The sequence below is a fragment of the Macrosteles quadrilineatus genome, unplaced genomic scaffold (genome assembly GCF_028750875.1).
Source record: "Macrosteles quadrilineatus isolate MER2022 unplaced genomic scaffold, UCM_ALF_1.0 Scaffold_17__1_contigs__length_3442018, whole genome shotgun sequence".
Taxonomy (NCBI): Eukaryota; Metazoa; Arthropoda; class Insecta; order Hemiptera; family Cicadellidae; genus Macrosteles; species Macrosteles quadrilineatus.
The window spans coordinates 2,177,158-2,203,256 of record NW_026542610.1 but is presented as its reverse complement, the minus strand read 5'-3'; the positions used below and the strand labels follow the sequence as shown (position 1 = coordinate 2,203,256).

Sequence of the window (26,099 nt, the reverse complement as noted above, 5' to 3'; positions counted from 1 at the left end):
CAAATGCTAATTTCATAATTTTTTTAACAAAAGCATTGAAATTATAACATTAAAATAGACAGACCTCTGGTTTTGGTAGGCAACACCCTGTATTTAAAAAACACAAAAACACCATAACATGTCTAATTGACCTATTAAAAATTTCTTTTCAGACTACAGGACTTTAAAATAAAAATATTATGGCATTTATTGTATAAAAAAAAGGATTAATATAATCAAACTTAGGTCTTATTTTACTGTTTTGTACTCAATTAAGTTTTTATTCAACGTTAAAGTAAATGCAATAATTTGTTCAGCGTCAGCTGTATTTAAATAATCTTAAGTAAAATTATCCTTTAACTTCAAAAAGAACAGTTGAGCAGACTTGTAAAGTTAAGCCGTCCGTCATAATGATAAGTTTGCTCACCAAATAAATGACCTAATTTTTGTTGCTTGAGCACATTTCAGAAGAAAACTTCGAAGAGCCTTGTCCTTATAACTAACTATAGAATAATTTGTTTGAATGTATTTAATACATTTGTTTCTATTTTAGTCTTGTAATACTCTTGTAACAAATTTGTAAATATGATTTATATATTTTTACTGCAACATTAATGTTATATTATAAAGTTATCAAAAATATAACCTTATAACTAATTATAGAATCAGTTGTTTGAATGTATTTAATACATTTGTTTCTATTTTAGTCTTGTAATACTCTTGTAACAAATTTGTAAATATGATTTATATATTTTTACTACAACATTAATATAATTTTATAAGATTATCCAAATCGATTCAAAAGATGCCTAAAATTGTACCGAAGAATTTTAGGTTCACATGGTTATCTTGTTTTCGCATTACAGTTCATTGAATACTTCAGCACAATATCTATTGAGTGCACTGTTTTATCACCATGACCATAATCACCATAATTGATATTTTTTATAGTAAATTTATATTTGACATCAAGAAACATTGGAGGGCCAATGCAGAGTACAGTTATTAACAAGGTTTCGGGCGCAGAAAGAGGTAAAAGGGTATTTATGTTCATTTATCAATTGTCCATTAAATGAATTTCCGGTTTTACTGTTATAAGTTCTATCCGTATGTGTTTTTTTACAATTTTAAACCAAACAAAGGGTATTTCATTAACAAGTAATTCGAACACTGTTATTCAAACTAAAATTGGTTTTGCCCTATATACCCCAAAATTAGCAAAATTTAGTTTACATAATCAGATAGATGTATGGTAGGGATCTAGGCTAAAACCCGAGATAACTTGGTTTTAATGCTTTGATACTGGATCTATTTATGTTACCGTATGTACTCAGCTACAATCTTTTTTTAATATGGTTAAACATATGCAAAGTATTACGAAAACTATGCCTGGTGTTTTTTTTTATTACCTGAAATGAAGCTACTACATTGTTTCAAGTACAAATAAAAAATACAAATATACATCCTTAATCATTGCGTACCATATTAATTATGACCATTTATAAGTAAATTATAATCGGCTTTGACAGTAAAGAAACTAAACATAGCTTTTGTGTTGGTAATGAATTTGCTTGGTTTATCTCTGCTGTTCATCTTATTTAGTTATTACGAGCTACTGTATGATGAGGCATTATTGTTAGTAATGAACGCTGCCACTTAAATTGTCAGATTATCAGACGTTGTAAGTCTTCCCTTTTAAGTCTTAGTTTTAGAAAGAAGACGCCTACATGTAATGTTATAGCCATTATAACAATATTTTGCCAGACCTGTCGAAATATAGCGCAAAATGTAGATGTCATCATTAGTCATAATTGGCACATATTGAGAAAATCTAATTTCATGTATAACTTGCAATTATAAGTAGTAAAACACTGTTCAATTAATCATGTGAATTGTTTGTTAAACATTAAATGTGAGTGTGCGAAGGGGAGAGAGAAAGAGTAGAGCCATTATGGGAAAGATCGTTTTTCACACATGACACGAGCTGGCTGTGGAAATTCAACATCTGGAATCGTGTATAAAGAATGTCATCTTTCATACCATCTACGACATTTTAGCACTTGTCTTTTTTAGTGTGCATGTTTTTATAAAAAAATGAGCTTAATGAAAAATAAATCCAAACAATAACAAACACATGTAGCACTCACTTTACAATTGTGTGACAATGTATTAGTTGGAAATATACATGGTTGTTCGTTTTACTAAATATGGTATAAGAGAAATTAATTGTTTGGCAAATTGTTAAGTACTTTATGTTAAGACATATACAGAGTGTTTTGAAACTCTCTCCTGAAACTCCGTGGTATCAGGTCAAAACAAACACAAAATATTAAATTTTTTTCAATGCTTAATAACTAAAAAACCATAGGATTTATGAAAAAGATAAATTTAGCCGAAAAGAATGGAAATTTATTCACTTTAAAGAAATTTAAAGTTTCTGTAGAGTCAAAACACAAAAACTGAGAAAATCTCTTTTTTAAGGTAATAGCTGCTAATTTATTAAATTTGCCTATTTTTTTTGTTTTAACTTCGGAAAGTTTTTTTTGTGTGTTATGGTCATATAACTATTTTACATTTTTGTAAAGTGAATTAAATTTCTATCCCTTTTGTCTTTTGTGACACTTTTATAAATCCTATGTTTTTTTGAGTCATTAAGATTTGAAAAATTAAGATGGTCGCCATTTTGAAATTAAAAAGTAGAAACCTGATACTTTGTAAAAGTTTAGTTCCTATTGGTCATCATACACGTACCAAGTTTGAAGTTGGTACCTCAAGTGATTCTAAAGTTATTGGAAGCTATGTAAAACATACATACATACCGACAGACGGAAATTGATTCGAGATAGGGCATATGTTTATTTTATTTTTTTTTTTTTTGTTTCGTCCTAAGGAACATGACAATAGAGTTTCGGGAAAGAAAGTTTCAAAACAACCTGTATATACTTTAAAATTGCCATTTATAACTATACGTGTTAAACTTATATTGCCCTAACCATGATACAAATTAAGAATTTTCTATATATTTTGTACACCAAAACACTAAATATACGAACAGTAAGTTAATATTTTATTTTATTTCTATTCTCGTTGCCCACATCCAGTCTCAAAACATGATATTAGCTACCAATACATAAACATTGAATTTAGGTAGTACAACCTTCATTTTGTACAAAACTGCAGAATTAGCTTTATGATTGATAATCTAACATTATTTCCCTTTGATATAATTTACCTTTTGAGCAGTTGGCTAATATGTTTTCTTAGAAATTTTAAAATTATATTCTAACTTGATTTTATAATTCGTAATTTATATCAAAATGAAAACAAAGTGATAAGCAATTGGCTATGTAACACGATAGGAGAAAATTATCTTTAACATTTCAAACAAGAGACAAAGAAAAAATAACCCTCTGCAGGAGATTTTTTTCTAATCGGTTTTAAACTATGCGTTTTTAAGTATAAATCCTATAAAATGCAAGAGATCGGGTATATAGTATATCCTACGCAACGATTGCGATAGTGTTAACGACACGAGTAGAAAATTTAAAATACGAGCCTTGGCAAGTGCCTTAAAAACTTTTACTAGTGTCATTAAAACTATTTTTGTGAGTTGCGTACACTACTTTATGAACAACTGATAAGATGAAGTTCAAATCATTACAATTTTAAAATTCTTCTCCTTCAATCCTTGAATCTCATTGGTACGTTACTTGTGTTGTCATGAGTAAAAATATGCTTTTATGAAAGTAAACACTGCTGTTATGAGATACTTTTGAATTCTAAAAAAAAAAAAAAAACAGAAAAGGCTACTTTAAATAACGATCGTAAGTAGATTATTTTACACAATACATTTAACAGTATTGTATTTCATTTATTAAACCTTTAACAAAATATAAACTATTCGGTAATATAAAAAAATAAAATTAAAGCCGTGCACCTATTTTATACAACACCAAATACTCAAGAGATAACCAATGTTGTTTTTAAACTGGAATTAAAAGGACATTCTATTGTTTGTTTTTTATAAATTATATTTTGTCGCAAAATGAAATCTTACTATATTTATGAGCTCTATTGTGTAAAAAATATATTTTTTTATACTTATATTTCTACTATTTCTTGGTTGTATACATGAAATCAGTATTACCGTAACACAATGATACAAGTATGAATAATGTATTGATGAAATGAATCAATGTATTAATGTATTAATAGACTGAGGAATAACCAGCATTTATTGTATTATCTTATTGCTCTAAAAATTGATGTATGCAAGGTTCAATCAATAGTTTTCCATCCAAAACAATAGATTTACATTTATTTTTTTTAAACCTTACCTAGAAATGGTTGGTTATTTTAAATATAAAATCATGGAATTTTTGTATCTACAATAAAGTTTTCCAAGATTGAAGTTATATCCAAACAAAAGCTCTATAACTAATGGCAATGTTCAACGTTGGAGTTTTTTTTTTACTTTCATAATTTGGAACGTGTGAAAAATTGCCATTCCATTTATGGGTCTGCTCTCTCAACATAATTTATTTCTGTTAGTTATTGCCGGCTCGTACTTTTATTTTAGAAAATGTTTTACAATGGCATTTAGAGAAAATGTTAAAAAGCGTATTGTGTTTTGCTTGTACAAGGTTGTGATATAGTTTTTTTATGTTAAGTGTATTTAAGTACAAATTATATTATATAAACTATTTGTAAACCTATTTTCTATCGTGAAAAGTAACAATTAAAAAACATTAAACATTAGAATCATCTGGTTTCAATATTTAATGTTGTTTATTTATACTTTTGTTGTTGTACTTTTACTGTCCCTTTTTATTGCTTTGCTTTATTTTAAGAAGGATAGATTTCTTATTGCGCTTACTTATCATTTTTGCATATCCTTTTGGTTGAATTGACAAATATCGTGTAGATTTATCACATAATATGGCAAATATATCGAGAATGAAGCTGTGATGACGCAATTTAAATACAAATGTTACTCCCTTGGTTGCCCTAAACCTTGTATTCAAGTAGGCGAAATACAGAAAAGTAGTTCAATCGTTCAATGCATCGTTAAATAATTTCCAGATATGTTTATATCTAATAACCTTTCACAAAGATGTTCGATTTTAATATCTAATATTAATCGTACAATGGATCAAACAAAACTCACGATATCTTATTAAGAATTTTCATAACCTCACTTTTCTATACGCATTATTTTGGTCAAGGAAAAATTAATTACGGGATGAATCCAATGAATAGAACGCAAGATTATAAAATCCTTCATTTGCCCGCACTCTCCAGGTTCTGTCCACCTCTATAGACTACAGATATTGCTGACGGATTCCACATTCAACCGTAGAACTTGTCCCTCATTAAGGGAGGATATTCACGCTATAATCTCAGTGAGTCTTTTGGTTCCTTCCACCTCAAGAGTCGTTATATTTCAATATCAACGCCGTCAATGTAACAGCGTGTAACCCACTCTGCCTTGAATATAAAAGTTAAAAATGTATGAAAAAGTATTTTAAATGAATTTCAGTAAAAATAAAGTATTTAATAAATTGTTTTACTAAACATTTCTTATGTTATGTTATGATACAGACCTCTATTTGCTGGTTTTTCGTTAGGATAAGGTGTTTACATATGAACATTTGATTTGAAATATTTTTTATGAGATTAGCACATTAGGATATTAAATACGTGCCATTCATATATGATGCAAACAAGGAATATCTTGTTGGTAATTGAATCATTTCCTATGACCGAAGTGTTTCTTTTTCTAAATTTCACCAGAGGGCATTATTTCAGAGGGTTTACCAGAGGGCTTGTTTTGAAATAGTAACTTGTAGATTTGTTGATAAAACAATTTGTTGACATTCTTATTTCTGTTTTCTAAGACTCCAATTAACTTTTAATTAAGAATTAATTTTCCATTTTAGTTAGCAGTTGCGAAAATAATCGTACCTATTCCCGTTTTTAAACTGATTTTTTTTATTCAGTTCTTACAAATGAAAATATTTACATTCCAGCACTGTTAGCCTAAATATCTGTATTGTTTTGTTACTTTGCAGTGCAAGTTTAGACCAAAGAGGTTTTTAATACTTTGAGCGTAAACTTATCAGCTGTTAAGACCAATTTAATTGATCACACGAGTGAGTGGTTGGTACAATGAGTCGTTGCACCAACATAAGTGGCAATGAGAGATTATATATGAAAACAACCTGTCTTAGTTTTGAGCAGTGATTTTTTATACTAAAAAACGGTCGTAGGTAAAGTAGAAGTTTTAAAGGTACTCACGAAGGCTCGTACCCTAAATTTTCTACTCGTGACGTAAATACTATCCTTACGTAACCGTTGCGTGAACTGTTATTAAATGCCACTTTTTGCAAACTATAAATTAACAGCTTTAGCAATATGTTTATATTATTTGAAATCATTATATGTAAAATACAAATCAGGATAACTTTTTATAAAGCAACACTTGCACTTCTATTAATATTGTTAAAACTCGGTGTTCTGACATGAAAGAGAAGGAATTAAGTAACTAATCTCGTTTCGGTTGGTTCGTTCTATGTGTTACGATAAAGACGTGAAGTAAGTCAAAGTTTTAAAGATTGTATGTACGATAGGTAAATAAAAATCACAAATGCTGATGAAATATCAATTATCACTACCATGGATGCATTTCGGTGATATGCTTTAAATGCATCATTGTGTATCTGAAGTTTTAGAACTACAAACGTGGCTTACACACAAGTAGTTATGTAATGATTCCTTCGGGCGCAGGGTGAGGGTGAGAGCCCTGAAATAGGGTACAACCCTGAAATAGGGTACAGCCTGAAATAGGGTACAGCCCCGAAATAGGGTACAGTCCTAGAACAGGGTACAGTCCCAGAACGGGGTACAGTCTCAGAATGGGGTACAGTCCCAGAACGGGCTACAGTCTCAGAATGGGGTATAGTCCTAGAACGGGGGTCGTCAAAGTCCGACACTCAGAGAGCGGTCTTCTGCAGTTCCTTTTCATAGAATCCGCCTATAATTTCTTCCCCATTTTGATCGGCAATCCTATAAGTAACCAGTCTAGTGTTTAGAATTCGTGCTATTGTAAATATCTTTGAAGTCCAGTTTTGTTTATATTAATTCGCAAACACAACTTTTTTGTCGTGATACGAACTCTATCACCGAGGTCGAACTTGCTGTTTTTACGAATTTTGTGTTCGCGCTCAATGTAGATTTGTAATAAATCTGCCTCGTTATCTTTGTTGACCTCTACTGGTCTCATTTTAATAGTGTGGTGATAATCGTGTTGGTTATACTCATCTGTGACTTCTTGTAGTATATCGTACCACTTGTGGGATTGTCGGACTTGGAATTTTACTTTAAGTTTCTCATTCAATGTCCTATGATATCTTTCAATTATTGCGGACTTCTCTTCACTCTCTGTATGGTATAGTTTGATATTATGTTTCCTCAACATGTTGTTGAACGGTTTATTTTTAAAGCTCTCACCCTCACCCTGCGCCCGAAGGAATCATTACATAACTACTCACACATACCACACATAATAATCACAGCTGGTTATTGAGCTGATATTAATCGTTTGCAAAGGCTGTAGAAACATATACTAATTGTAAGCAAAGTATATTCCTAACATTGGAGTTGTTATCCTTAAGGAATAACTTAGTTAATGCCACAGTCAAAGCAAAGAGCAGGTACAGTCTGCTTGAAAGGCTGACATTATGTAGTGTTTAGAATGTTAATGTTTAAGGGGCTTATATTAATTGAGGACCTATAAGCTTTTGGTTTAGTAAGCTCTACCTATTGGCAACACAGTATCCTCTAACTTCAATCTAACGTTATTAATAATTAAGGAAATTATACTGCACATAAAATAAAACCTATTTTTATCTTAAAGTTTTAGATAGCTTCAATTTTTTAACTAAAAAATTTAACTTTAAAATTAGATCGAAGCCAAGTTATTATTAAATTTAGTATTATAAATATTTACTCTATGTTTATTGTAAGAATTAACGTTATTGTTGAACGAATAATCGTGATAACAAAATAGATTATGATTATTACTTAAGGTTTCCTAAGTCCCGAATTTTAACATAACTCGGCATATGGTTGTGCATTATAATATAATACCCCATTTTTACGTCTGAATTTAACTGCGTGATTATTAATCAACAAAAGCTTGTTCAAAACTATACCTGTTAGTTTATCAAACACAACGTGATTCTCTGTAATAAGTTATTCAATATAACTAAACCATCCCATATGGACAGAGGCTATTTGTCCGTTACAACCAATATTCATACAAGCGTCCCTAATGGTTAAACTGTTGACAAATATTTCCATGGTGGTAATAATCTGTGTAGGATTTAGTAGAATAGATCACGTGAAAATAGAGTATAAACGTTGCTGCTATCTTACTGGATTCACATAATGTTGCCATTTGTCTTATGGTATAATTTAATAAGATATAAATATTTTTATCACAACAATTTTTTTTGTAAAACTGAGTTTTTTGGCTCACTTTATTTTTATACCTTAAGCTGAATCAACAAGTATTTTAAGTACTGTATGACCTGACAAGAGATGGTAATCATGTTGTTATATTTGATAGTTTTTTCGTATTTGAATAAGGAAACCAATAAATATTTTTAGGAGAGTTTTATAGTTTTTATCCAACTTTTATTCAAAAGATAAACTTTTTTCCACTTGTTGGCAATTTCGAGTTATAAGGTATAAATTTAGTACAGAAGTGTACGTATACCATATTGACACGTGTCTCTTTGTGTCACTGTAAGCTTATTTAACTACTTAAGGACCTCAGTGGGTGTAATCTTTTGAGAACATACAATTAGAGTTGTATTAGTGCTCAAAATGTCCAGTACAATCCTAAAAGTATGTTAAACGAACTTGGAAGCATAGCGTTATTCGTCAGTTTTAAATAAACAAATATTCCACTACATATCTGTTTAAACAAACAACGTGTTTCAGTTAGGGAACATGAGTGAACATCCCAATGGCATTTAATTCTAAGTAATTGCTCAAGACTTCACTCAAGTTAACATTACTCTTCACAGAACACCACTTTAGCTAAATTAGGACGCTTTGAAGTGGTAAAACTATAACTAACTATATATACTGGCAACGACTAACTTGACCATTAGTAAACATATAACTTAACTATTTTAAAATTGATCTATTAGGTATAACTACCAAGCTACAGTTTTGGGATAATACCGTTTAATAATTAACTCATAAACAAACTTAAATTAGTTTTTAAACAGGTAAAGAAATGTAAATTAAAATATATATCTGCAATGCCGGTTATTTGGAAATATACGTAACTTTAAATTCATTACAGTGTTTATTAATTTTTTTTCTTTAGAAATAAATCGTATACTAAGCCAATAAATTAGTGTTTAAAAATTTACTAATTTCTTATTATGTCAGTATATTTATGAAATGATCTACAAGTACTATTCATACATTGTCTTTTAAGGTGTTTTTGAAATTTGAGGAAAAATAAAAAAAATAATGCGTCTAGTTCAATATGACTAATTCCGTAACTAAAAATGATGATTACCTACGTAAGGTTTATAATTATTTCATGTTTAGAAATAAGTGAATTAATCAACATGTCATTTTTCCTTTCCACCCTGTACATAAGTACTGATTTCAATGTTAAATTTGTCAAGGTTGACTGTGTAGTGTGTATTTTAATAAAAAACATTATAAAAAAAAAACAGAACGGTAAAGTTACGTTGTTCGTCATAGTGATAGATGTTCTCAGCAAATAAACTACCTAATTTCTGTTGTTTGAGCACATTTATTCAGAACAAGTTAGAGAGCTAAATCCTTTTCAACTAAATAATGTAAAACATTAAACGTTGGTAAACCAAATAATCCTCTCTATGATCAGTTATATAAAAAAAAATAATGTTTAGTGTTGGAGTATTTTAAGTATTAGGGGTCTTGTTGAATACACTGACCACACCATTAATCATGGCTATTAAATAATGAAACGATTGTTTTTTTTCAAACTTGTTCAAAAAACCACAAAGAATTTTAAGTTTGGACCGTTAATATAGAAATCGTAAAATAGTTATCTGATCTTGATTTTAACAAAAGTTTAGGAATAATCAAAGCATTCATCTTTTAGCGAATTTCCCTATAGGGAAGTAGCTATTACCGTAGGTGGCACGGTAAGACCTAGACCCGGGACCGATTTACTTTTTCATTTTGATGTCCCCAGAGGCCAAAAACACCATTCGTTCAAATTTTTATATATGTATATATATATAGTCATATATATATAGTCATATATATATATATATATATATATATATATATATATATATATATATACGTCCGTGAACGCGATAACTTGAGTAATTTTTGTCCGATTTTGATGAAATTTGGTTTAAAGGTATAAAGCGGGATAAACTTGAATGAGTTCGCGAACCAGCACGATCGGACCATGGGAACGGGGCTTTACGGGGGGTTTTATGGGGTAAAAATTGGTTTTTCTCACTTTTGACCCTCAAAACACAAAATTTCCCGATTTCTCTTTAGACCTTTTTAAAGAGCTTAAAAAAACAAATAATTTAGTATATAAAAGTATTTTTGTTCGGTTATTAGTAACGGAGAAAATTTAAAAAATTGTAAATTTAAAATTCCCATGTTTTTCTTATGGAGAATATTGTCAAATGTTCTAGTTTGCTTGTTTATGGATAAATTTTGATCAAACTTGGCAAATTTATTTATTTTGTACTGCGCTATCAATATTTTACTCAAAAACACACTTTATTAGTTTGCTTGTAGCAGCAAACCTAGGTACTCGTTAAACCTAATGTTATTAAAATATATTTAACTGAAAATCAATTCAGACAAATGGAAATTCGCTTAGTCGGCAGGTTTGCTGCGGCGGGGGTATTTTACTTACAGTTCAGTCCAAACGTAAATTTTCAACAAATATTACGCATTTTTCAATAGTAAGAAATAAACTAATACTTACAATGTTAAAGAATGTGCTAAAATTTCAATTATCCTTGCGTTATGTTTAAGGTTTAGTGGTCTATTTTGTTATAATCTAATCATAGTGCATTAGCTGATGAACTCTGTAGCAGGATGTCAGATCTTCATCCTTATAATGTCTCGAAATAGACTGTCGGATATTTGCTTGAATGATTTAGGCCACTGTTCTCTTAGAACGTCTAATTGCTCAAAGCATTTATTAGGAATTTCAGAAGATTTATAACATAAACATTATTTCGTTTGCTAGCTTAGTTTGTTAACTAATGATGCAATATGACGAAAAATATAGTTCACCACTTGGGCAAAAAAGTCACTTTAGGTCCTTGTGATGAAATATACTATAACTGTATACTAATCGATTTTTTGAAGCTATTTGTAATTTGTCAATTAATGTATCTTTGTCCAAATAAATTAGACTAAACGTCAACCTACAGGCCAAAGAAAACAAATACACATTACTATAACAATTGTAAAATCTAAAATAGTTAGTGAAAGTGTGCGAGAAAGAGAGGGAGAGAGACATTACGGCAAAGTTCGTTTTTCACACATGACACGTTCTGGCTGTGAAAATTCACCATCTGGAATTGTGTATAAAGGACGCCATGTTTTTACTGTCTGCACCAATGTTTTCCTTATATTTTGTCGTGGTTATAAGTTTCATCAAAATTAAAAATCTTGAGACATCCTAAGACTGCAACTAACGAACAATTAATTGTAAACGAGCAATTGCAAAGGCCAACCTATTCATTAGTTCAATGCTTCCAGTTTTATTTTTTATTCTTAGCTACACATATAATAAAAGTAAGTATCAAGAGCAATAAAATAAACATTACACTTCATAATTTTGTATGTTAATTTAATCAATTTCTCACACAATTGAATCAAAATGCGATTTTACGTTTCAAAGTTGTTTCATAACTTAATGCAGTAGGCTATGTTTTCTTTCTTTTGTCTTGATCAGACCTGGATGCCTACAAGTGTTATATGGCTTAATTCTTGTGTGCGTATGATTATTTTGTTTTTCCCTGATAATTTATATTAGCGTAATTATTTATAAGCCTTGCATTTCAATAAAACGCAAAAGCTTTTAAAATTATACGTTGGTTACCACTTTTTATCACGAAATTGCAATTTATGAACAATCCAGGATTTTTTTACAACATAATAAGAAACTGAGGGTTGTTGGTAAAAAAACATTTATCCTGGATAAGTAAGATGCTTAAGTAATATATAAATAAAAGTGTCATAAACATATTGAAAATATCCTAAAAATCTCAATGTTTAAATCCATTTTAATCTAAATAAAAAAGGAGTAAATTAGGTTTTTTTCTCAGGGACAACAAAAACTTAGACAATTACACTATTCGAGTCATTAGCACATCTGACAAGAGAGTGTTTGGTATGTAACAGTGGTGGAGTGGTTAGTGTGTGAAAGCCTTTAGTAATTAGCACATTTTCCTACTCTGCATCCAAATGATTATTTTCCTGAGGACACCCATAACAAATTGATAACACATTAATAGCTATGTACTGTAGGAAAATTAACTATGCTAAGTTTAACTAAGTAACTTCTTGGTCAGCATCGTACCAGTTTTAAAATTACCAGAAAGTACAACAAGTATTTCAACAAATGCAGTAATATTTTTAATGATATATTTACACTTGCACTGTTGACTCACGAGACGGTAAACACATATGAAAGATGGTATGTGGTGGTCGAATTCAATTGGACACGCCAATGATCATTAGATCTTTAGATAAGTTTTATTGTATATTGAACATTTTAATTCATGAAATTTCAGAAAAGCTTGATAAATTAGAAGTGTTTATTTTAAATAAAATTTCAATGCACATTTATGTAAGAGTATGAAATTCCAGTGATGTAATTTGATTATGATGACTTGTAAAAAAGCCTTTTTAGTAGATTTTTAACATTTTACATTTCCATTCTGTTATATTTTCTCGTGAGCCAAGGCCTATATACTGTATTGAATACGACGTCACAGGACTATTTAAAAGAGTCATGATCCAAAATACATATAAGTTGATTGTTAATTGGGGAAAATATAAAGATAGTTGTATTTTTACATGTTATTGTGTATATACGTTGCATACACACGTATATTTAACCTTATTTAATAATCCTATCTACATTAGTGATCTCTCATAACAAGAACATAATTACAACATCAGACGTTTATTGCTTAGCTTCGATCAACAATAGCCGGAGCATACAATTTGATCAATACATAATTTTTTTAAGTGAGCTTCTTGTATTGGTAGATTTATGTAATCTAAGAAATTATTGCATATATTTCCACGTGAAAAATACACTTTCTGTATTTTTAAGGAAAACCAATAAAAAGGACTCATATCAAAAATATCAATATTGATGAAAAATTGCATTTACTAGTATGTGTCTAGACAAACACTATAATATTTAAAACGTAATATTTAGGAGTATGTATAAATATGACTATCTTATGACTCATTTATATTTAAAAAATTCTCATTTTGACGATACCTTAAAATGTTATTCTAATTTCTATGACGAATTTATTAATCGTTCTCTCTGATTAAATGCGTTTCACTAATATTGCCCAAACCTCTATTTAATTTTAATAAAAACGTTTTCATTTTGTTTAACCACCAACAAAATTCTATTGTGAGCATGAAACAGGGAGTAAATGTTTTTGTTTAATTACTATTCTCGGTGTTCATCTCCAGCCTCCAGCCTCAAAACACTTGTTTGGCTACCAATATACAAATATGTATTTGTTTCACTGTATGTACACGAAAATTTGAATTTATTATTGGTTAATGATTATAACTTATTAGACTATGATAAAATTGTGGATTTTATCACATTTCTCAACAGCTATACAAATGATAAACGTCTACAAAATGCTTATTTAGATTTGGATACTATTAATGTTCGTCAAGGCTCTGTTCTGGTTCCCATAATTAATTGTTATTCGTTGTTTTAATGTTATTGGGGGTAGCCGAATGTAATGCTGAATTGCGTATAACACTTCTGTTCTTGTAAAATCTGGCAGAACTAATGATCTTGAGATTTTATTAAATTACATCTTAAAATTCAACATTGTATTAACGCTGGTTTATTACGCATATCATGGTTAGTTATGGCTGTTTCCAACCAAACCTAGTTTATGCTGTAGCCATTTTGGGATATGGAAATTCCCAAACTGAATACATATTCACTCTTTAAAAGCGTTTAGTTAGAATTTTCCATGGACCGAAAAGAAGACAGTCTTGTATGGAATCCTTTCGCTTATAGACGTGTTTCGGAAACCATTTTGCTCTTGATCAAAAATGGGCATCTCATTTTCTTAGAAACTTAACCAATATACCTGTCCGAATCGATCTATTCTAAAGTAAAAAAATACTGTTCTTTAGGAAACATCTACCATTCTGCTATCAAGCTCTTCTATTGGTTGTCTAACTGTGTAAAGGCCAAAATGTGCAAGGTACGTTAAGGGAGAGAACTTAAGAATTGTACACTGGGTGTGGTGTAAGTGTTTCATACCGGCCATGAAAAAAAAAAATTGTAAGAGAATTCTGTTTTGTTTGTCCTTGTTTGTATCATATTTGAGTATTGGACTCATGCCAAAGTTTAAGCTAAATTTTATAACAACAAATGGTTACTTAATTTGATTTTATCGAACTTATACGTTTTCTTAGGATATCCTCAAGCCAATTGTATTAAGTTACATACACAATGTGTGAGATTTTAGTTTTATTGTCAACAATTAATATTGTATAAATGTTTTAACCGGCAACTAAATATTGTGTAGGGAGGGACTATTGTATTTATCTGCAATGTTTATTGCAAGCAAAGTTTAATATTTATATTTTCCACCTAAAACGTTAGTTCACACTAACATAATATACAATATTGAGTTTCACGTAAACATAATGAAATAGTGTATTTGTATTTATCATAGAAGTTTCCGATTGGAGTGTTATTCAAATTTGAACCACTGTAATTAGCAACAATATTTAACAAGGTTATTTTTTATATTTCATAACTTGAAAAAAAGTAAAACGTTATGATTCACTTAAGGATTTGATTCATTTGTTGGATGATTTAACTTTCCGATTTATTGCCAGTTTTAGGATATTTTTGTCGTATATTTTACAATGGCAGCTACAGGATACGTACGAAAAGAAATAATTTACCTTAAAACCTCCATTATAAACTTATACCGTAGGTCTAATAGAAAAACTTAGAAGACTCTAGGCCGATTTACTTCTTCGTTTTGATCTCCTCACAGGCCAAAAACACCATCCTTTAAATTGATACATATATATTTATATATGTGTCTATAAGCACGACAACTTGAGTAAAAACCAACCGAATGGATACAAATTGGTAGAAACGTGTAAATCTGCATTTATTCTAAAGAGTTCACAAATCAGCATGATTGGACTATGAGAACGGGTTTACGGCGGTTGTAGGAGGTAAATCTAATATGAGTTTTTGACCCTCTAAACATGAAATCTTACATCTTCTTACTGAACCATTTATTTCGTTTTAAAACCTAACTAATATAGTATATTGAAGAGACTGTTGTAAAATTTACGATTATGGTGATAATTAAAAAAGTATACATTTAAAATTCCCAACTTATTCTCATGTGAAATAAATAAATAGTAGTTTGCTTGTTTTAATATAATTAAATCAACTTGGACCAATACATTTTTTAGCTCATAATCTCTTATATTAATACGTGAGGGCTGTTTTAAAATATGATTCCGCAACAAAAAACTTACTAATTACTCGTATAATTTTACCTGTCGTAGCAACGTTTTAAAATAATATAAGGAATAAACCTGACATTTTAAAGGATATATTGTAGTCAAAATCCGATAAGGCAAATGCAAATTGCTAGGATGCAGGTTTCCTGCTGTGGGGGAATTTATAATTAGGCTTAACTGGTTTTGGATTTTGTTTTTTTTTTATTAGTAATACATATTTAAATGTAAACCTTTTGTATGGACTATTTTACAATGTTTTTTCATCCTAAAATTATAAACTACAATAATCTGCTACAGTATGGAGTAAGGAGCTGTGGATGGAGTGCTGATAACAACATTTAAATACAAACGTATACCTATTGGTTGCTCTATTTAAACATAAAAGTATTTCAATAACTTATTGTCTGCTTATACTTATTTTAACTAAATAGTTTTTTTATTATAACGCAACATGGCCAATACAGCAAATAATAACAAATATCAACCAAACGAACGATAATACAACATTCATATATATTTTGTATTATTACAAAATTATGTAATCCGACTTACTTATCTATACGTATTTTTCCAGAGGTGAAATTGATAATGAGACGAACAGTATGAATAGAACGCAAGATTATAAAATCCTTCATTTGCCCGTGCTCTCCAGGTTCTGTCCACCTCTATAGACTACAGATATTGCTGACGGATTCCACATTCAACCGTAGAACTTGTCCCTCATTAAGGGAGGATATTCACGCTATAATCTCAGTGAGTCTTTTGGTTCCTTCCACCTCAAGAGTCGTTATATTTCAATATCAACGCCGTCAATGTAACAGCGTGTCACCCACTCTCTCTTGAATATAAATTAAAATACTACATATTAAAACTATTATTTATATTTTTTTTTAATAAATTGTATTTAAGTACTTTTGAAACCAAAACATTATTGAAAATTATCAAAGGCACCTTCAATCCGTGTAATATCTTGTTGTGTATGTTGATTGTACCGGGTGTACACAAAAGAAGTAAACAACTTTGTACGTTAATATAACAAAAACTACGTGTTCGACATCGCTGTGGTTGGTATCAATGTGTTGGAAAACACCTCAAGTTTTGTTCCACACAGCTGACTGTTGTCAACAATGCCAACAATGTGGCAAAAGTAGTCGTTTAGTGATTTCGTTGAAATTGGTCAATACTCTTACAGAAAAGTCGTTTTGTGTCCTGGAGTTTGAAAGAACTCGATCTGCTACCACTGTTCAGCGTCGTTTTCGGACACGATATCATAGAGACCCTCCAAATAGGAAATCAATCTACGATTGGCATCGGAAATTCAAGGCCACGGGTTGCATAAGAAAAGGAAAGAGCTCTGGAAGACCAGCGACGTCTGATGCTCAGGTTGAGTTAGTCCGTGCAACTGTTGTACACACTCCGAGGAAATCAACGCGGAAGATGAGTATGGAGCTTCAAATGCCGCATTCCACGATTTGGAAGGTTTTGAGAAAACGTCTGAAGATGTTTCCGTACAAACTGCAGTTGTTGCAAAGTCTGAACGATGGCGACAAAGTGAAACGCTTTGAGTTTTGTAGTGATCTGCAGGAACTGCAGGAAGAAGATGGTTTCTATGAAAGACTCATTTTTGGCGACGAATCAACGTTCCACATAAGTGGTAAAGTAAACAGACACAATGTAAGAATTTGGGGGACCGAAAATCCTCGAGAGTCTGTTGAACATGAGAGAGACTCACCTAAGCTGAACGTATTTTGTGCTGTATCAAAGAAGAAGGTGTATGGTCCATTTTTCTTTCAAGAAGCAACCGTCAGAGGAAATGCTTACTTAGACATGCTGAGTGAATGGTTGATGCCTCAACTCGAGGAAGACAGTGAAGACTTTGTTTGGGTGCAAGATGGTGCACCGCCACACTGGCTGCACGATGTAAGAGACTACCTTGACGAGAGTCTACCGCAGCGCTGGATTGGCCGTGCTGCTGACGACAACTTACACCTCTTACGTTGGCCTCCACGAAGCCCGGACTTAACCCCGTGTGATTTTTTTTTGTGGGGTTATGTGAAAGACAGAGTTTTTGTTCCTCCTTTGCCGTTGACTCTTTTGGAGCTCAGGAATCGCATTACTGCTGCAGTACAAAGTGTTAATGAAGCCACTCTTCAAAAGGTTTGGTCAGAATTTGATTTTAGAATAGATGTCTGCAAAGCAAGCCGAGGTTCACATATTGAGCAATTGTAGTATATAGGAAAAAACTTGAGGTTTTTCTCTTTCTAATGGTGTATGTTAGTCTTTATAAGTTAGTAAAACTTCGCTATAATTTTAAAACAAAGTTGTTTACTTCTTTTGTGTACACCCGGTATATACATTTCTGATTTATTACCCTAAATCCTGGTCTTCTAAAAACTCAAATATTTTATATTTACAGATCCATCATCAAAGGATGCACACTACAGTTATGTCAATATATTTTATAAAAGACTTGTATACTTATTTGCGTTTAAAGTTATTACAGTTGTATGCCAGCCGGGTATATACTCGAACTCTGACTATCTATGTAACCTATCGTATCATGTATTGTCTATTATTTGACGAATCTGTTTAAAGAATATATTCTTTTCTTTTTATACGATTTATTTAGGAAGACTTGATGTTGGGTAAATTATCTCGAAAAATATACTTAGTCAGTGTAAAGGCTCATATCTAAATTTAAATTAATTAAACTACGTGGTCTAGATTATTTTATACCTCAGCAATTTTAGGGGCTCCAAACGAATACAAATATGCTATTTAATAATGTCATTTAATGTTATATATGGTTTTAATATTTGATGCCTTCATATATTTAAGACTGTAAATGGAGGAAAATAACCATTTAACCAAAATGTTTTTATAAAAATAATAAATGTAATAATACTATTGTAATTTCATTTTGAAACATACCTTATCTAACTTGACTTTATCTTCATTTTTTCTAAATACTAAAAAGGACATTAATTTCCCTAATATTACTAATTTATTTTGTAAAATCTGTGTTAGTATTCTTTTCATTTAGTTGAAAAAAATCTTATTTCATCTTTCTATGTTTTTTTTATACACATATAATCACATTAAACCAAAAGACAGTACAACTCTTAGTTATTGCATTGAAATTCTTAATAATGATTCATGACTTTGAGTATATAGCATTTAAACACAAAATGTGTTAAGGAGAATGCATTTACAAAGATATATGCATGCTATCCGTACCTCAGTCTTGTTCAGTGTCAACTTTAATTTCCTGGAATATCACAAATCCTGTGATAATATTTCCTTTGTTTTCAATATCCTTTGTCACCTTTTGTCGATGAATTCCAATTTCACACTTTATATTTATAAGGGTGATCTTTTATGTTTCCTTATAAGTAAAACATCGAGTTCGGTAGGTACACTGCACTGGTTGAATGATTATATTTTCAACGTGAATATATTATTTGTCAAATTTAAAAATTATATTCATTTTTGGTAAACTTTTAATTGGTATACTGTCATAGTAAAAAGGTATACACAACCATGCATAATTTTTTGTAGTATGCCACAAACTACGTACTTAAACTCAACATTGACAAAACACAATCAATGATTGTCCGTAATTTTATTTACAAAGTAGTGAGGCCATATTTTAATGGCTAAAGACACTCTCGCCAATCCAGTGAATACATTAAAATGACTTGGATCTTCATAGGTACTCTGGTTTTCATGGAGAAGATTGCGTAAAATGCCATCTTGAGTGTTACAGACAGACAGACAGACAGAAATAGAGATAAGACTTGTTTCTGCTTCTTTAAAGTATAAAACGTAAAAATAACCTAAAAACATATAATTCTGAGCAATGTACAGACAAAACTCTAATTTTATTTATATGGATTAAGACGACACTGGCCTACACTAAGTTTTCAAGTGCAAAGTTTCATTAAAATGGTATTGAATTAATAAAATACACGTTTTTTTCGATGATTTATGTGTTTCACAATGCAAATATTTACTAAACATGTTCACACTTAACGTTATTGTTGTCAATTCAAAATTCCCTTTTTGCATTTAAAACCCCAAATTTTAGTGTTAACATTTTCAAAAGGTATCACTTCATATATCGAGTGAATTTTAAGGAAGATAGTTATATACGATTATATCATATCCATGAATACCAGCAAGAAAAACACCTTCTTTTAAAACCTACGCCATTCCCTAGGTCCTTTGAAAACGGTAACTTTATTTTCAAGAGTTGTTTAAGATAAGATAATATAACGTATAAAACTATAATTTCAACAGCATACCGTAAATACAACGGGTATAAAATGACGCATGCATCACGGGAATAGTGGATATTAGGAAAGATATTCAACGTTCAAAGTCTTTGCAATCCAATGAAGCGGTGAAAATATTCATAACTTCGACCCAAGCTTCTGGGTTAATTAAGAAAGGTCTTTGAAGTGTGGCTTACAGAAGAGAAATGCTGCTGCCCTTTTGCAAGCCTTCCGTAAAGAACTGGTGAAAAAGGGTTAGCCTTTTTTTCAATTTTGCAGCTCAAACTCTCATAATATTTTCACTTTGGTTATTTGTACGGCTTTAAAAGTTCTAAGAGTTGTCAGTGTGCTGTGATGTTTAAAAGCAAAATTATATAATATGTTTTAATACTAACAAGCCCTACTTCAACACCTTTGCTTTCAGAATAAATTCTTTAAATACATATATTGTATCTTATTTTACCTATATTTAAATACTTTTTTAAACCAAGCCAAGTAGGATAGTTAAATTTTCCTAAACATATAAAACTATGTATTTATATGTTTAGGATTATACCCTGACATCTTTAAACAACCGTTCGTTAAGCTGTCGTGATATTTTTTACTTATCTTCTAATAAGACTTAAAAATATCTTTCAAGAGTAATAAAAACTATTTGATGTACTGTTCGTACAATTATTAATAACTCATACTATGCTGATTAAGAAACTACTATGTTACATTATAGCAAAATTTTAAAATTAAATGGCTACCTTTGTTAAAATGAGTAATTTTAAATTACCATTTAAATTATATTCACATGGCTTTGTTCACAATACATACCGATGACATACTGATTTTATACGTAGGAATGGACATACCTTTTAAACCTTAGATAATTTTTCTTTTAGTTATAGTTTATTACCTTTACACCTACTTGCAACGTTTGAAAGGTTATACGAAAAAATGATATATTATGGAACATAACTGAAATTTAAATTTTCAGAAAATACCAACATGAATATTGGAAATCAGAAAACGATTTCGATGCATGCCAAGAGCCACCCTGCCGGGCCTGGTAGGGGGTAGACCTCGACATTGTCACTTTGGGTGCCTGCGGTGTACCGGTTTTATTTTTCTTCTTTAAAATATACATCAGCACTCTTTCCAATCTACGCTTACATAACGTATTTAATTTAAATAAAATAGATGAATAATAACAAAGTGTTGGAAGTGTCAAAAAATAACCAGGTCATTCAATAAACACATGAAAAAATGTATAATTTAATATATATTTGACGTCGTATTTTATTTAGCAAGGATGCTAACTGTTTAAATGATTTCTTAGTGCCATTCTAAGATTTTTAAAAGATTAAATCTTTTTCTTAGTTAGCTGGTTCTATACACCATCTTATAAACATCCTTCATAACTACATCTTGAAGTTAATATAAAATCTATACAAGTAAACACTTTTTGTGATTCGCATTGTTTTAACCATATTCTAGACGAGCCTAAAAAAAAAATACATCTTCCCTATAGATTACATTTTAATTTATCTTTAAAAATCTGTCTAAACAGTTTCCAAGTCATTATATAGTAACACATAAATATACAATTTGGAAATTATAAATTATTTTTGCGGGAGAATTCCGTTTTATTTTTCATTGAAAGACTTTTTTGAGTTCAAGCCAAGAGGACAAAAGACTGTTATAAATACTCTGACAACTTCTAAATAACCCTTCATTAAGAAGGAATTATAGTGTCGTAATTAGACATTAGCTCGTCTTTCTTCTGTTTCAAAGGTTTCGTCAACATGTTTCTTGGAATTTTACGATTTTCTAGTAAACAAAACCCGTAATTACAAAACCTTCAGAAGGAAAATTTTAGAATTTCCTCAAAAAATAATGCCATATACAATGAGATTATTGGAACCTTATTAACTCAATGCCTTTGAACGATATTTGAAACTGAAATGGTAAATAAAATGTGGTGTATCTAAGGCCCATATTTGGTACATTGGTGTTTTTAATTAATCACTAAAGAGTATTTTTCCATTTGAAACGCATTTTGTATAGAAGTTTGATAATATTAATATTTTCAGATTATAGATTTTAACTGATACATTAAAGCAATACTGACTTGAGTATTAAATTCAGTGGTTACTACACGGTTTTTAATCGTGAGCATAATAAGCTTTTGTGTTACGAAATTTCATAACTTTGCAGTACAAAACTTACCAATCAATACAATGAAAATTTAAAAATGTATGTGTTCCATAGCAATATTTGATACTAAACACAACAATGTAAAAAGATCATATCAAATTGCGAATTTATAGTTTATATTCATTTATTTCATACAAAACTAATTCAATATGCACCAAATCAGAATATCAATATTCTTGTGAGCATGTTCCGATCCGCCACTCTAGGAGAGGAGTTAGTTGTTGCAAAGTTAGTAGTTAACCGTGGGTAAAGGCAGACTCTTCATTGATGCTTAAGGCAGACTTTGATCCTAAGGAAATTAACTTCCTCTATTGATTTCCTTAGGGAGACTAACTCGCTGTTCTTGAATAAAATACCCTTTACAAAGTCAAACACTTGGAGAGTTTTCCATATCAAAGGGCACGACCTTCAAAGAATATCTGGGTTGATATTGTAAAGAAATCTACTTAACTTTATCTGAAATCGTTTCTAGATAAATACCATAATTTTGTTTTCAGATGAAAAGTATAATTATTTTTTATGGAAATTTTTTTTTTAAATATTTTTTATTGAAATAACAAAAATGTTGTTGGTTGTAAATAAATGTATACTGAACAAGGTGATGATACTCTCTGAAAGGATACTTTCTAAAACCATTTCTTACAACATTATCTATTTTGGACCCTACAATTGCCAAAGTTTTACTTTCCCTTCTTTATAATCATATTGTTTTTTAATACAGTTAAAACTAAGCGTAAAACAAGGTACGCACAAACTTGTACTATCGAATTTTTGTGTTTATTGATTAAAAATAATCTGTGGTATTATTTGAAGAGATGATTTAAATCCATTGCACATCATAGTATTTTAAGAAACATATGTATATTATTCGTTTCTTGGTAATTACTCTATTCTTGGTTTCAAAACAAGTTTGTACTATAGCGATGTTGCGTTCACGTATTTATGTAGGTGTTTTAAAGTGTTGCGGAAGGGAACTCCTTTTTTACTTCAACTTTGCATTTTAAATAACTATCAGATAAAAAACAAAACGTTCCAAAGCACATGCGATAAACTTGAAAACGTGCTTCACTATCTTTTTCTAACTATAGTGAATTATTTCAAGCATAATGTACAACATATATTCATCTAAAAGTTAAAAGTCTTGTCACATTAAAAAGTTAGAGAAGTAAACGTGGAAAATTAAGTCACGTTATTTCACCTTTCGCATTCCAATCAGCGGAATGTTAAAAAAATGCCAATTTTATCGATACTTCATTAGGAATCTTTCAAAACTCTCGTCATCGAATACTTACTAATTGTCTGTTGCTTGGGACTTAGTAAACACTTTCTTAACCGGAAACAGTAACCCTGCGAAGGTATAGAGGTATCCATGCTCATTTTTATCCAACTACTATATAAGAAATAAAAGAAGCAAACATTAAATACAATAATCTTTTTTTAAGGATATCTTAGCCTTTTTCGACTTTTCACAAACAAATTAAAAGGTAACTAATCATGCTAATCCTGGTCATCTTGCTAATTGACGCCATCTACAGCGTCGGTGTAATGTATTACCTTGATTACAGTACTAAACAAACAATTATCTAAGGTCCTGAATTAATTTCCTTTCTGGTTTCTCAATTGCACGGCTAACCAGTAATTATATTTTCAAAAAAAGTTTAAGCAAGTTTAAAAGAAACAAAACATAAATTTGTGATCTTACCTTGACACATGAGACTGAGTACGTAGATGACACATATAGCCAGACAGTAAGGTGCTGTACAGGACTCCATGTTACACTATAACACTCACACACGCACGTGAACGAGAGTGCGCAGGGGCGCGGTGATGGTGTCGACAGTGCGGGTGGTACTGGCGTTCCGACGCGCTGCTCGCCGCCCCCTCGCCCACCACAGGCCGTCTCTAGCTGCCCCCGTGAACCACCCCTGTGTTATCAAAGGTGGTAAAGTTAAGGCTACAGCAAGTCTCACCACTGAGCATCGTCGTAAATTTGTTTTTTTTTTTTGGATTGTAAGAGTGTGTTGCTGGCCAAGTGGATATAGTGTCTAGGATTTTTATGTGAGACGGACGGGGATTCGGGCCATATACGTAAAAGACAGAGGTTTTGATCATTTATACTTGCCACCGTTTGTTGTTCATTTAAAGTTCCACTGATAAGACACTATCGAACAAAACTGTAAATATGTATTGAACGTTACGAATGATCAATCATTGGAATAGGGACGCCACATAGGTATACTTTAAATAAAAGTTACTAAAAACAATTACAAAGGGATAATATCAAATCCTCTTAAATTGTTGGGGATATGTCTGAATCTAAAGAGTCCTATTCTCAAAAAAGTTTGATTTGAGGCACAAATATTTAATCAGTATTGATAGACATTACTCTAGCAACATGCACTTTGCTGAACACTGGAGGGGTTCCATACGTCGGTTGTCTATTGCCTGTAAGACGCTGTAGGTTTAATTATCAAGCAAACAAGGAAATAATAGTATTATCAAGGCGAATAACCGTAGGAAATGCTTCCACAAATGTCCATATGAAAATGATAACGAATCTCAGTAAAATTACCTCAAATATTCACATATACCTACAATATTATCTTCTTAACTTATTTTGTCTGGTGCTAACTGAGTTATTGTAAGTTGCCTTCAACCACTATATTAGTTCTTCGGACCAATCAGTCATGTATAAACGCATTGTGTCATCTGTTATGTTTGTATTTTATACTTCCTTCATTACAAAATTTTACAAAAGGAATTATTAAAATATTTATTCTTTTTTCACCGCTTTCAACAACGGTTGTACTTATCATGATAAGTTTTAGATATTCGATTTAATTTTAAAGTAAAATTAGTTATTTACCATCCCAATTTTATTATAAACCGGTAATTAAATCTTTTAGAAAGTGCAAATACGAAAAGTCTGATTCTTGAGTTAAAATAAATAATTACAATGATAAACTATAGGTGAATAATAATCATCGGTAGATAATCAAATAATATTATTTGGCTTGTAAAGTAACGAGACGAATAAAATATAGAATAGCTTTCAAAAGAATATTTATGACTAAAGAAACCATTGGATAAACCCAAATTGTAAAACTTAACATGATGTCCTGTGGTGGATCGATCCTTCTTTACGAGGTCGGATTTTGCTGAATGATAAACTGGAAGACGATCTTATGTGGTCATAAACTTGATAGCATGACACCACCATAATTTGGTTTACGATATACAACCTATTACGTTTAAGTCTGGATTACATGTAACGGAATATACTGGACTGAGCATAGTAAATTTTGGATGACAAAAATTACTTTTAAATATATAAATTTGTTTCTTCAAAAATGTTGAATATCCCAAAATATTTGTTTATTTAATTTAAAGTTCGGTTATATAAGAAATTATAAACGACATTCTTTATTTGTAAAACCATAAATTACCCAAGAGATATTTCCCGATTGCACGTACGTTTTAAAAGGTAAACCTCAATTATTGTTTGTAATAATATAATAGTTTTTCTTTAGAAATGTATCTGTGTATAAAGGTTTAAATATATTTGTTATAACAAACTGTTTAAGTATATTTCATGCCTGGACATGAACTTGGACTCGGACTTAAACGTAGGTAAGAAACTTTTCAATATGCATTTTTTTTATTTGGGATTTTCGTTAAGAATTTAGAATTGAAATTCTTTTTGAAATTAGTAAAATTTTATTGTAGAATATCAATTTTGGAATCAGGTATTTCGGATTTCGGGATATGAGACATATTGATCTTCGACGTGGACTTGGAGCCGGTCATGACATG

The 26,099-nt window shown here is 30.6% G+C and overlaps 1 protein-coding gene across 1 annotated transcript in view; it reads right to left on the bottom strand.

Moving 5' to 3' along the window:
• The window catches only part of LOC129005230 (lachesin-like), a 174,171-nt gene extending 150,062 nt beyond the window's left edge, over positions 1-24,109 (bottom strand). Inside the window, exon 1 of the mRNA XM_054434066.1 lies at positions 23,989-24,109. Coding sequence (XP_054290041.1) covers positions 23,989-24,058 — 70 coding nt within the window. The 5' untranslated portion in view covers positions 24,059-24,109. The remainder of the gene's footprint in view (positions 1-23,988) is intronic.
• Positions 24,110-26,099: the final 1,990 nt, after the last annotated feature.